Source organism: Tamandua tetradactyla, assembly GCF_023851605.1.
Source record: "Tamandua tetradactyla isolate mTamTet1 chromosome 18 unlocalized genomic scaffold, mTamTet1.pri SUPER_18_unloc_1, whole genome shotgun sequence".
Taxonomy (NCBI): Eukaryota; Metazoa; Chordata; class Mammalia; order Pilosa; family Myrmecophagidae; genus Tamandua; species Tamandua tetradactyla.
The window spans coordinates 263,130-276,046 of NW_027518250.1; the positions used below are offsets into that span (position 1 = coordinate 263,130).

A 12,917-nucleotide genomic window follows, 5' to 3' on the forward strand; every position below is an offset into this window, starting at 1 on the left:
ATGACAAATAATAGCAATGTTCATGAAGCACTAGTAATGTGCAAGGAATTGTGAAAAACATGTTGTATTATCATGTTATTTGATCCTCACAATCAGTCTAAATGAAAGAAACCATTACTGCATTTATTAGCTGAGAAAACTGAGGAACAGAAATGTGAAATTATGTTCCCATGCTGGTAGTTATTAATTGGAAAAGCTAAGTTTTTTAACCAAACTTTTAAATGAAGAGTGTAATTTCTTAATCACACATTTACCTACATAGAACAAGTAGCAAATTATAATTGTGTGAAACTGCACCAGTGATCTAAACTTATGCACAATCAGTGTCACTAAATGCATGAAGTCAAAGTAACTCTGTTCCTATATTATGTAGTGTTAACCCCCAAAATTGCTGCTATTAAAATTTGACATTTCCTATATAATCGAGTGGTTATCTATTTCAATACAATCCAAAATTTCTCAATGTCACACAGATTTAAAATAAAGCCACTATTTCCCAATTTTTTCCCCTTTTTTGGTGATATAGGGTCATTGTCAAAGAGGATTAAAATCTCTCCCTCTCTCTTGCTCTCTCTCTCTTCTTTTCAGTTCAATTCATATTCATGTAAAAATCTTTAAGAGCAAAACTGCAGTTTATTCTCCATGAGACTAAGGAACTATACATAAGAAAAAAAAATATTTAAGAGCTTGAAGTAAGGGATTTGGCTCTATCATTTATTAGCTTTTTCACAGAAAAAAAAGAACATAACCTAAAATGTTCTAATCCCTGTCCAGTGTTTCTTCAGTTACTAGAGAGCCAAATACAACTTTTCATAATTCCCTTCAGTGCATTTTTTACCTCCTGATTTCTCATGCTATATATTAATGGGTTTAGCATGGGAATCACCACAACATAAAACACTGAGGCAAATTTATCTGTGTTTAGAGAATGGATTGACTTGAACTGTAAGTACATGAAAATGATTGTCCCATAAAATATGATGATGGAAGTCAAATGGGAAGCACAGGTAGAAAAGGCTCTCTGTTTTCCTTCAACAGAGGGGATCTTCAGAATAGCAAAGAAAATGAAGACATAAGACATTAGCACAATCAAAAGAGAGCAAAGAATATTAAATCCAACAATGATGAATAGCATCAGCTCTTTGATGTAAGTATCCGAACAGGCCAGAGTCATCAGGGGAACATCATCACAGTAGAAATGGTTGACCATATTGGAGTCACAAAAAGAAAAGGAGAATGTTGCAACCATCTGAGCAAGATCAAGTGTGAATCCATAAATGTATGTGCTAGCAGTCATTTGAATGCAGAGTTTGCTAGACATGAGAACAACATAGAGTAAAGGGTTGCAGATGGCAACATAGTGATCATATGCCATAATTGAAAGCAAGTACATTTCACAAACCACAAATGTGATAAAGCAGCACACCTGAATGGCACAGGCATAAAACGTTATACTTTTAACTTCATGCAGGAAGTTTGCCAAGGTGTTTGGCATGGCAGATGAAGTAACATAAAAATCAACAAAAGCCAGATGGCTGAGAAACAAATACATGGGTGTGTGAAGCTGAGGACTGATCTGGATTAGCAAGATCAAACCAACATTACCTATGACACTAACTAAATAGATCACTAGGAAAACACCAAAGAGAATGGCTTGCAGCTCTGGACTGTCTGTGATTCCCATGAGGATAAACTCAGACACTGCAGAATGATTACTTTTGGCCATGAAATGCATGTACAATTCTTTCCCAGCAAACACTCCTAGACCATTTTTTCTGAGTATTCTTGACTCTTGAGCTTTCAAGTGGATGTTAGGAGATGGTTCTGACCCACAGTAATCCTATGGTGAACACATTCAAAGAGGAATTCTGATGGGTCATTCTGTTATCCTCAAAATAGTTTCTCTTTTCAGAGTGAAGAAATTTGTTCTAGAGAGAAATGACAAAACATGAAATTTTATTGAGATTTTTTTCATTTAAACTGCATTCAATAGAAAAATTTGTCTTATATTTTAATGATGGGAATTAAAGATTGAGAATTATTTGATCACCATTATCAATTTCTAAAAAAATTATTGGTATTTTGAACCCCTTATATAAAATCTGTGAATTCATTTGAAAATCCCTAATTAAAAGAAAATAATGAATGAAAAGACTGATCACAGAAAGTGAATTTTTTTAATTATGAAAGATAAACATTTTGAATGCTGATGATCTCTAAACCATCAATTTGGGACAATTTTAATTTTCTTCCCTCATTTATCTTTAATTTCTTTTTTTTCTTTAATTGCATATGGTATTTGTGAATTTAAGGAGATAGAAAATCTCAGAAGTGTGAATAGCCTATTTTAGTTGAAAAATGCATAACAGGATTAATAAAATATTAATTTCTGATTTCCTGACTCAGAAAACACATCTTCAACATCCATATAAAAAGCAAGAGAAGAAAAAACATTCTAGAATAAATTCGTAAGATGTAAACTTATTTCTGGCTAATTAAAAGAAAGCACATTTTAATAATATTTACTCTAGCAGAAGTGACATAAATTTGATTTCCATTTTTCACTATATAATCTCAAATAATCATTCTGTCAACCCTATGGATTGGTGTACAGATTTCATCCAAATTTTCAGATACTGAAACGGAGGCTGAAAGTTTGGATCTTCTTCATTTGTCATGACCAGCATATGGCAAAGCAGAAGCACTCATTAACTGATCCCAGCCTTGATTTCCTAATCTCAAGTCATAGGTTATGCAGTCTTCTTCCAGAGAGGCAAGGATTTCTCCATCCAAAACTACTTCTCAAAACTAATTTGGAGAGGCAATCTGAGTTAGTTCACATCATGTGCTTTGAATATTACCTATCTCATGCTAGATGCTAATTGAAATTTAGCTCTTAAGAGTATTAATATCATTTAAAGTGAGTCTTACTGTGCAGAAACATGTATGCAATCCCATAATACTGAAGAATGCAGATGCTTACCTGTTTGTAGTATTTTAAATGTATTCTCATTTTGCCCCCCAATTTGTGACTACAAATCCTTGTCCTGCTTAGTTCTTACTCTCTCTAGCACTTACATAACTGTGTTGTACTGAAACCTGTGTAGCCCTTGCTTCCTTACTACCAAACTCTCCAACATCTTTAATAATTTGATATTAAACTCTAACTGAAATCTGGATCCCTCTCAAATCTACTCCTCTCCAGGCCACATCTCTGCAGACTGGATAATTTGCAACTCTCCACATATTTCAAAATTGGGAAGAAAGGTGAGGCATCATTAATGCTCTAGGCATCATTTCAAATTTATATCTCTCATTTGTGCAAACACTTCTTATACCTTGAAACTTATATCCATTCTTCATTGTTATCATTTATACCCTCCTTTAATTCACTGAAGACTTTTTCACTGAGATAATTTTATTTCCTCTCCCTCAATATCTCATCAGTGCCCACGATGGCTACACATTTAATAATATAGTTTCTCATATTCATGGTATCTTGAACCCCCCAACAATCCACTTGAGTTTCCCACATCCATGAATCCATTTTGTATTCTATTTCATCTGGAAATTGATCAAATGCTAAATGCCCTAAATTAAATCATTATTTTATGACTAAGGCTTCTGCTCCTTTCTTTTCTAACTTGGCTGTGATGTTACAATTTTTAATTTATTCACTCATGCCACTATTAAGCTACAACAGTTATCTCTTATCAATTATATCATTTTATGTAATTAATTCTGCCCCTACACAGATTAGACTCTGTGAGTTATTATTACAATTACCTTTGCCAACACCCTAAGCATCCTTGCTTTGTTTCCCTGCAGATACACCAAAATGTGGGTATTTGAGGAATGCTCTTCTCTTCACAATTGTACTTGAACTACCAAGAACACTATCCAGGCAAAAGTGAGCAATAACAAAATTATGACATACAAAACCAAACAATAGTGTGGGCCATGTGGCTCAGCAGGCAGAGTTCTCATCTGCCATGTCAGAGACTCAGGTTCAATTCCCAGGCCTTGCCCATGCAAAAAAAAATCATATAGTAATGAACATTTGTTTTCTTTTCTTAATCAACTTTCTGTCACCAGGTTTGTGCTGCTATTTCAAACCCTTGGGCTTTCTTCACCCCTTCCCATGCCATTTGGCATTTCAGTAGATGAAAACAATTCCAACATCAGAGGGAAATTTAAAGTAATAAAATGGAAAAATTTTAAACTTCTTGTCACCAGGTGAAAAAACCTACCTGCTTCCACATCTGTCCTTTCTAATATTTTGGTGATGGTGTTCTTGTTCTAATAATTAAACCTATATTTGGCCCCCATGTTCTTTTTTTCACATTACAGTTTTACCCCGTAAGCTCTGGATACATGTACCCAACAGTTTGCCAGACTAGAATTAGATATTTCAAAGGTACTAAATTGATTACGTTTAAGAGAACTCAGCAATTCAAAATCCACAGTGCTCCACACATATGCCACCAATATTTTCTAAATCACTGAATGTGGTCATCTTCCAGCCAGGCATCTAGAAAGAAACCAAGAAAGCATTTTTCATATATCATTCTCCCTTCCACCAATAATGAAATAATTCTTGAAGACTACTAATTTTATCTTTTTCTCCAAATACGTCTATTTCTACTATCAACTATATTATTTATTTAGGTCTTTACCAAACTTTGCTGCCTTACTGCCCTCTGATTTTTATCCTAACCTCCAGCCTTGCACAGTTTCACATTTATGCAAGCTTGAGTGTACTTTCTAATGCCAAATCTTAGCTTGTTGACCTTACATTAACTTTAAGTCAAATTCTAAACTCTTTAATGTGGCTAACTCAACCTCTGATAAACAAATTCCTGCTTTGCAGATGAATATCATCTCTTCAACTACCCCAGGCAATGCCCATGCTCCAAGCAATGTTTCATAGCCTCAGTTTAGCATTTATGACAATAGACTATGTACCTCATTTGGTTAGAATACTACTCCATGTATCATCACCTCTCTACTTGGCTACTTTCTTTCCACTTACCTTGCAGATTTCAGGTGAAATTTTTCTTCCTTCTAGAAGGTATTCACTACTGATCAAGGGTTATGCTCACTAATTCATCCAGCTGTTCATTTTTCATTTGTTTCTAATTTCCTTTAAGTTTCAAATTCTTGATAACCATATATGGTTTTATATTTTCCCCTGTTTTATCCCAAATATCTAGCAGTTGTGGGAGTTGGTAGACTTTCCAAATGGACTGCTACAATAACTGAATGAATGAATTATGGATTTGTGTTACTCCAACCCCTTTTTTATTACCTTGAATATTTTCTGCAATATGCTGTCTTTGAGTAATCCACAACAAAATCAAATAGAGACCAATAAATCTTGAGGCATACTCCATGGGTAAGAACAGCACTTAACATTATATTTAAGTACAGTTAGTATATTTTATATGATTTATTGTTCCCTCTAAAACCTTTATCTTGTATTACATCATTTTAAACAATTTTGTTTTTAAATTTAATGGTGTCTCACATGCATGAGCTGGTCTATTGGGACATAATTTTCTTACCAGTCAGGCAAAAACCACTTCAAATGGCAGAGCTTTATGCAAAGTCTAAGTATAATAACAAATTAATCATTAATGGCACAGGTATTTTAACATCTGAGGGAACAAATTACAAAATGTTTAATTTATGTGTTTTATATTTAAACATTAAAATGGATTTTATTGAAAGTATAAGTTTCAGTAAGAAGTCATTATACAAAGTGAATTAATTTGATGTTGGACTTTGCAAAGCTTCAAAGATGACACTAAATCTCAACTTTATGTATCCAATTCAATAATTTGTTGAACTTTAAGCAAATTATAATTAAACCATGAATTCCTTATGATATGGTTCATAGACAGGCCTTGTGTAATTAGGCAGACATTAACTTTAGGCTTAGTAAATAGAACCCCATTAGGTGTGAGCCTGAAATGCAGTAATTAATTCCTTCCAATTAATAAAGCACTGAACATGATACTTGATATATAGGGCAAAAGATAGCTAGAAGTATTAATATATTAAATTTTGAATGAGAAGAATAGTTTGGTATAGAAGGAAAAAATTCTGGAAGGTGCAAGACAGTAGTTGAGGAAGAAGTGTATGGATGAATTAATGTAAATGAACACAAAACAGCAGATATTAGTATCTAATGTGAACTCCTATCAGATAGAATCTACCAAAGAGGAATCTTATAAGAATGACCCAGTTAATGAATATAAGCCAGGCTTTCTTACTGATTGTCACCACATTAGTAATGTGTCCATGAACTCATGAGTGGGCTCCCAAAAATATGCTTTCTGTCAAGACTGATATAGCTACTGCCACCTTTCAGTGCTCACCTTACCAGCAGCAAAAAAAAATCCAAACCCTCTAAATGGAACCATTTCTCAGTGACACCAGCCAACAACATGGCAGAAGGCAGAACCCATCAAATCAGTTCTAGGTTAAGGAAGGAAGTAATTTTTCTTTATGGTGTTCAATATGAACACTTGATCAGTATGTGCCTTCTCTGGTTTCCCTGCTTTTTGCCAACATTAGCCATTTGGGAGTTTAAAGAAGGCTTTAATTATTGGCATTTTATTCCACACAGGGTTGCTTGAGGAAAAGAAATGCATTTAAAATCAATGGAGATTATAAAAATGGGCCTGTGACTATAAGAGTCATGGGTCTTATCATTATAAGCCTTAATGCAAAGAATGGTCTTAGAAGTGTTTGGGTAAGGCACCAGACTGGAGAGACTTCATCCCATTGAATCTGTGCCTGATAAATGGTGCTGTCTTCACCATAGCAGCAATTCAAGGTACTGTGTTTCAAATGTAGGAGTGGCACATCTCATCATCACACTCAGTAACTCATTGAGAAATTTGTATTCTCAATCTCTTTTGGAACTAGAGGCTCAGTGAGCTTATTGGTCTGATACCCCAAGGCAGACCGATATATCATGGAACACAGTAGAAGTCTCACTGAACTGTAGACCATGATTATTACCCAAACTTTTTGTGTTCCTATTAGTGGATCAGAAGGAAAAAAAGGAGTTAATTTATTGGTTGGGTAATCAACCCCATTATGATGAAAAGCTACTGTTTCTAAATGCATAATGGAAACAAGAATGAGCACAATTAGAATCCAGGGAATTCATAGAGGTCACTCTATCTGTGAGTTTCATGGTGAATCCATAAATTCATGAAATAGTGATCATTTGAAGACATGTCTCCTGGGCAGGAGAAACCCATAAGGCAAAGGGTAACAGATGGTCATACACCTATCATATGTCGTGATAGAGGGCAGAAATACTTTACACACTGAAAATGTGATAGATGTGATAAAGCAACACACTTGAGTGGCACATGCATAAAAAGATATGTTTAAAAAAGGTATTCTTTTAATTTCATGTAGAAATTTCACTACAGTGTTTGGAATAACACAGAAGGTATAGCAAAAATCAACAAATCTATAAGGTGAGAAAAAAAACACAGGTATGTGAAGTTGAGTATTAATTCAGATTAGTGCAATCAATCCAAAATTACTCATGGCACCAACTAAACAGATTTTTAAAAAGATCACCAAAAGAATGGTCTGAAATTCCAAATCTTCTTTAAGCTTCAAGAGGATGAATTCAGCCATTGTTACATGATTGCCTTTGGCCATGGCATACATGTAGAAATTTCAATAAGTAAGCTCATGCAAAAGTTTTGAGAAATCTTGACTCCATAAGAAATGATCCAAGTTGACATTAGAACATACCTATTGTTCACAAAAACATGTTAAATTTATTTGAAGAATAACCCTGATATATGTACTTAATTATTATTGGGTTTTACTTCTGCTTTAAGTATGATATGGTCCAGGTAGAAATTCCAAGGTGTAAAATTCTTTGGGGAGTAAGAAATAGAGGATTTCATTTAAATTTTATTACCAGCAGAACAGATAATTCTATGCTAAAGATAAATAACAGGTAGAAAACAAATATATGAAAATTAGAAAGTGAGGAATTTTTAAAAAATATTAAAAACAATACTTTAAGTTTCAGAATTAGAGTGCACAAATTTAAACAGTATTTTACAAATGTTAGATTAAAAATTTTATATGAAGAAAGATATGATAAGCCATACACCAAAAGATTAATAGTGTATCTTAGGGTGTGGCATTCTTTTCTCATACTCGTATATCTAAATTTTCAAATTTTTCTTTAAATCAATATCCAGTGCTTATGAGTTAAGGAACAAAAATGAAACATCAAAACTGTCCTGAATGCACAAGCATATTTACATATTTATACATATGCTTACACATACATGTATACATATGGTAGGTGTAGAATTAAGGGACTAAAAAGACCAACGCTTAAAAGATGATGTAGGGCAAGCCTCCATGGCTCAGCAGACAAAGTTCTTGCCTGCCATGCCAGAGACCCAGGTTCGATTCCTGATGACTGCCCATACAAAAAATAAAAAGACCATGTAGCAAAATGGCAAAAAAGTCTTGCATTATCAGTAGTTACTTTAAATGTGAATGGATAAACTCTCTAGTCAGGAGGGAGAGACTGACAAAATAGATTACAAAACATATGATTTAGGGTAATGCAACGGTGGCTCAGTGGCAGAATTGTCACCTGCCATGCCAAAGACCCCAAGTTTGATTCCCGGTGCCAGCTCATGTTAAAAAAAAATACTGATGCAGCTGTAGGCTGCTCACAAGAGACTCACTTTAAATTTAAAGAGACAGATATGCTAAAAGTGAAAGGACAGGAAAAAATATAAATTATTTGCAAATAGTAACCAAAAGAGAGCTTCAGTAACTATATTAATATCAGATAAAATAGACTTTAAGTAAAAAACAGTTATGAGTATAAATAAAAGTAACTAAAGTGGACAATTCCACAAGAAGATACAACTATATTGACACATGATGACAAAGTCCCCAAGTATATGCAGCAAATAATTGAAGGGAGATACAGATGGTTTTATATTAATAGTAGAAAACTTTAATACATTCATTTCAATAATGCATAGAAGATCTAGAGAAAAAATCAATAAGTCAATAGAAGACTTGATTATACCTTAAATTAACTAGATCTGACAATAATATTTAGAACACTTCCCCCAAAACAACAGAATACATATTCTTCTCTAGTGCACATGGAATATTCCCCAGGATAAAGCATATGTTACATCACAAACCAAGTCTCATTAATTATAAAAAAAATCAAAACCATACAGTGTTTCTTTTTCTACCACAATGGGATTAAGCTGGCAAACAGTAGTATGTGGAAACTGGATAGTTCACAAATATGTGGAAATTATATAACACACTCTTAAACAACATTTGGTCAAAGAATAAATCACAAGGGAATTTAGGAAATATATTGAGGTGAATGAAAATGCATGCACAACATACTGCAATTTATGTGATAACTCGAAGGTAGTGCACAGATGGAAATTTTATAGCTGTAAATGTTTACATTGAAAAGGAAACAAGACCTCAAGTGAGAGACTTAACCTCATAGCTGAAGGACCTAAGAAAAGAAAAAAGAAAGCTAAAACCCAAACAAACAGAAGGAAGGAAATATCAAAGATTAGAGCAAAGATAAATGAAATAGAAAGTTTAAAAAAGAGAGAATGAATCAGCAAATACCTCCCCCCCAAAAAATCTTTGGGATCAATAAAATTGATAAACTGTTAGATAGGCTGGTAAAGAAAACATACGGAGGATGCAAATAACTATATCAGAAATAAAAAGAGAACATTTTTACTGACTCCACAGAAATAAAAATTATAATAAGAAGATACTATGAACCATTTCAGGCCAACAAATTAGATAACATTGATGAAATGGTCAAATTCCTAGAGACATACAAATTACCTACACTGAAACAAGAATTAGGAGATCTCAAAAAACCTTTAACAAATAAAGTGTTTGGTTCATCAATTCAAAACCTCTTGAGAAGGGAAAGCCCAGGGCAAGGTGGCTTAAGTGTTGCATTTTACCAAACATTTCCAAGAATTAACACTGATCCTGCTTTACATTTTCCAAAAACAGAAGAGGAGGAATGCATCCCAATTCATTTTATGAAGCCAGCCTCACTCTAAATATAAAAAACAGTGAAAGGGTTGTGAGGGCAGTTCAGTGGTAGAATTCTCACCTGCCATTTGGGAAACCCAGGTTCAATTCCTGGCCCAGGCACTTCCCAAACAAACAAACATAAAACCAACAAAAACAACTGAACAAAAAATTCAACAACATGGTGCTGCAATAACAAGATACTCACAAGGAAAGAGAATGAAATGTGACCTCATCGTATAACATACAAAAAAAGGTAAGTAAAGATACTACAAGAAAAGAAAATTAAAGACCAATATACCTTATGAACATGAATGCAATAATTCTTAACAAAATAGTAATAAACCAATTCAAAAAGTGTATTAAAAATGCATATACACTATGATCAAGTAGGATTTATCCCAGACATGCAAGCATGCTTCAATATCAAAAAATGAATTAAAGCAATATGCATTAATGGAATGGCCATAAAAAGTGCAGGCCATTGATAAAAAATCAATTATCACAATTGTTGCAAAATCCAACATCTTTCTTGATAAAAACAATTAGAAAAAATCATAATAAAAGGAAACTTCCTCAACATGATAAGTGGCCTATATGAATGATCCATTACTAGAATACTCAGTCTGAAATATTGAAATTTTCCCCATAAGATCAGGTACAAGACAAAAATGACTACTGTCATCATTGTTATTCAACATTATTTTGAAAGTGCTAGCTAGAGCAATTAGGCAAGAAATAACAGGTATCAAAACCATAAAGGAAGAAATAAGACTTCCTATTTGTAGTCAGCCTTCCCTAAATATACATAGCCCTGAAAATGCAACAAAACTATTAGAGTGATAAACCAATTCAGCAATGTGGTGGGAAAAAGATCAATACTTAAAATACAGTAGTGTTTCTATTCACTGGTGATGAACAATTTGAAGAGGACATTAAGAAAATAATCCATTTACAATTGTGACTAAAATAATCAAATAACTAGGAACAAATTTAACCAAGAATGTGAAGGTCTTATACTTGAAAAAAACTATAGAACATAACTAAAATAAATCAAAGAAGACCTGAATAAATGGAAGAACATACCACACTCATGGATTGAAAGATTAAATATTGTGAAGATGTCATTCTACCCAAAATGATTTACAGATTCAATGCAAATCCAGTAAAAATTCTAATAGCCTTCTGTTCTAATTTGCTAGTTTATAGTTCTAACACCTAGAAAATGTCCCAATTAGAACAAGTGTATAGAAATGTCCAATCTAATGCATCTATGGAAAGATACCTAGGTTCAAGAATGCCGATGACATTCAGGGTTTCTCTGCTGGCTAGAAGGGCACATGGCAATATCTAATAACTTTCTCTTCTAGCTTCTTGTTTCTTGAAGCTCCCTGAGAGATATTTTCCTTCTCTATCTTCAAAAGTCACTGGCTGGTAGACTCTCTGCTTTGTGGTTCTGAGGTTTCTAGCTTTCTCCAAAATACTTCTTCTTTTATAGGATTTTAGTAAACTAAATAAGACCCCTTATGAGTGGTGACATATCTCCACCTAATTAAATTTAATACCCACTGATAATTGAGTCACATCTCCATGGAGATAACCTAATCAAGTTTCCAACCTATAAAAAGGATTGGAAGAAACCATTCCTCCCACAAGATTGATTAAGATTAAAACATGGCTTTTCTAGGGTACATAAATCTTTTCAAACCAGTACATTCCACCCTCTGAAACCTAAAAAGGACATGCTTTTCCCATATGCAAAATATATTCATTCCACAACAATATCAGAGGACCTTAAACCATTCCAGTAACATTATGAATACAATACAGTGTTAAAACCAGTAAAAAGTCAGATACAGGCATGATCTGACCTAAAGCAAAGTTCTCCTCTAGCTCTGGACCTACATAACCCAGAACAAATTATTTGCTGCCAACATACAAAGGAAGAACAGTCATAGGATACATATACCCACTTCCATAGTGAGGAAGGAACACAGGGATCACCAGACCCATACAAAAGTCCTACCCTTTCCAAGGGCCTACACAGTGGCCCACTGCTTTCTGAATGCAACCTTGGGGGGCACTGGGGAGACCACCTTTTCTTCAGCTCCACCCTCTCCAAGCAATGGAGCTACACCTGGGTTCTCTGTCATCTCTGGGGCACATACTCAATCCCACCATGTGGTGGCAGCCAGGCTCTCCTCAAACCCTAAGTAATGTGCTCTACCTTCTCAAAGGCCTGAGGTGCCAGGGCTCTTCCACTGCAATGAGGTCTACCTTCAGGGCAAACTCATTCTCTCCAGGAGCTTGGGTGCATCCACTCTCCTGGCCCAAGGCTACTTAACATCAGACCCTAGCCTCCATAGGCTTGCCTCTGAGATTATTTTTCCCCTAATGCATTCCTTCTCATCCCTCTCAGTCCTGACTGGCAGTGGTTATCTTTATACAGATCCCACAACACTCTTGTTGACTTTTTATAAAGTAACATTGGATTGTGCCCATCAGACATAAGGGCATTCCATAAATCCTTCATGGATAGCTCCATGTCTGATCATGGCTTTCTCTGAAATGGCTGACTGGTTCCACATTTGGTCAAATCCTCATATGCGGCACCGTTCTCTAGGGTCTCCCTTCCTGAAAGCCCATAATTTTCCAGAACATCAATTTCTGGTATCTCTGTACCCAAGAATTCAGTTCTTAGCTTATCTCTTTCCTGTTGCATTTCACTATAAGCTGTGAGGAGAAACCAGGCTGCACTTTCTACATTTAACTTGAAAATCTCTTCTGCTAAATATTTAAGTTCCTGGCTTTTAAAA

General features: G+C 34.5%; 1 protein-coding gene across 1 annotated transcript; it reads right to left on the reverse strand.

The window, feature by feature from the left end:
- Positions 1–781: 781 nt before the first annotated feature.
- Positions 782–1,726, reverse strand: LOC143672830 (olfactory receptor 5AL1-like). Its single transcript, XM_077147306.1, has one exon. It carries the CDS (start codon positions 1,724–1,726, stop codon positions 782–784), a length of 945 nt encoding a protein of 314 aa, XP_077003421.1.
- Between the last annotated feature and the right edge of the window lie 11,191 nt (positions 1,727–12,917).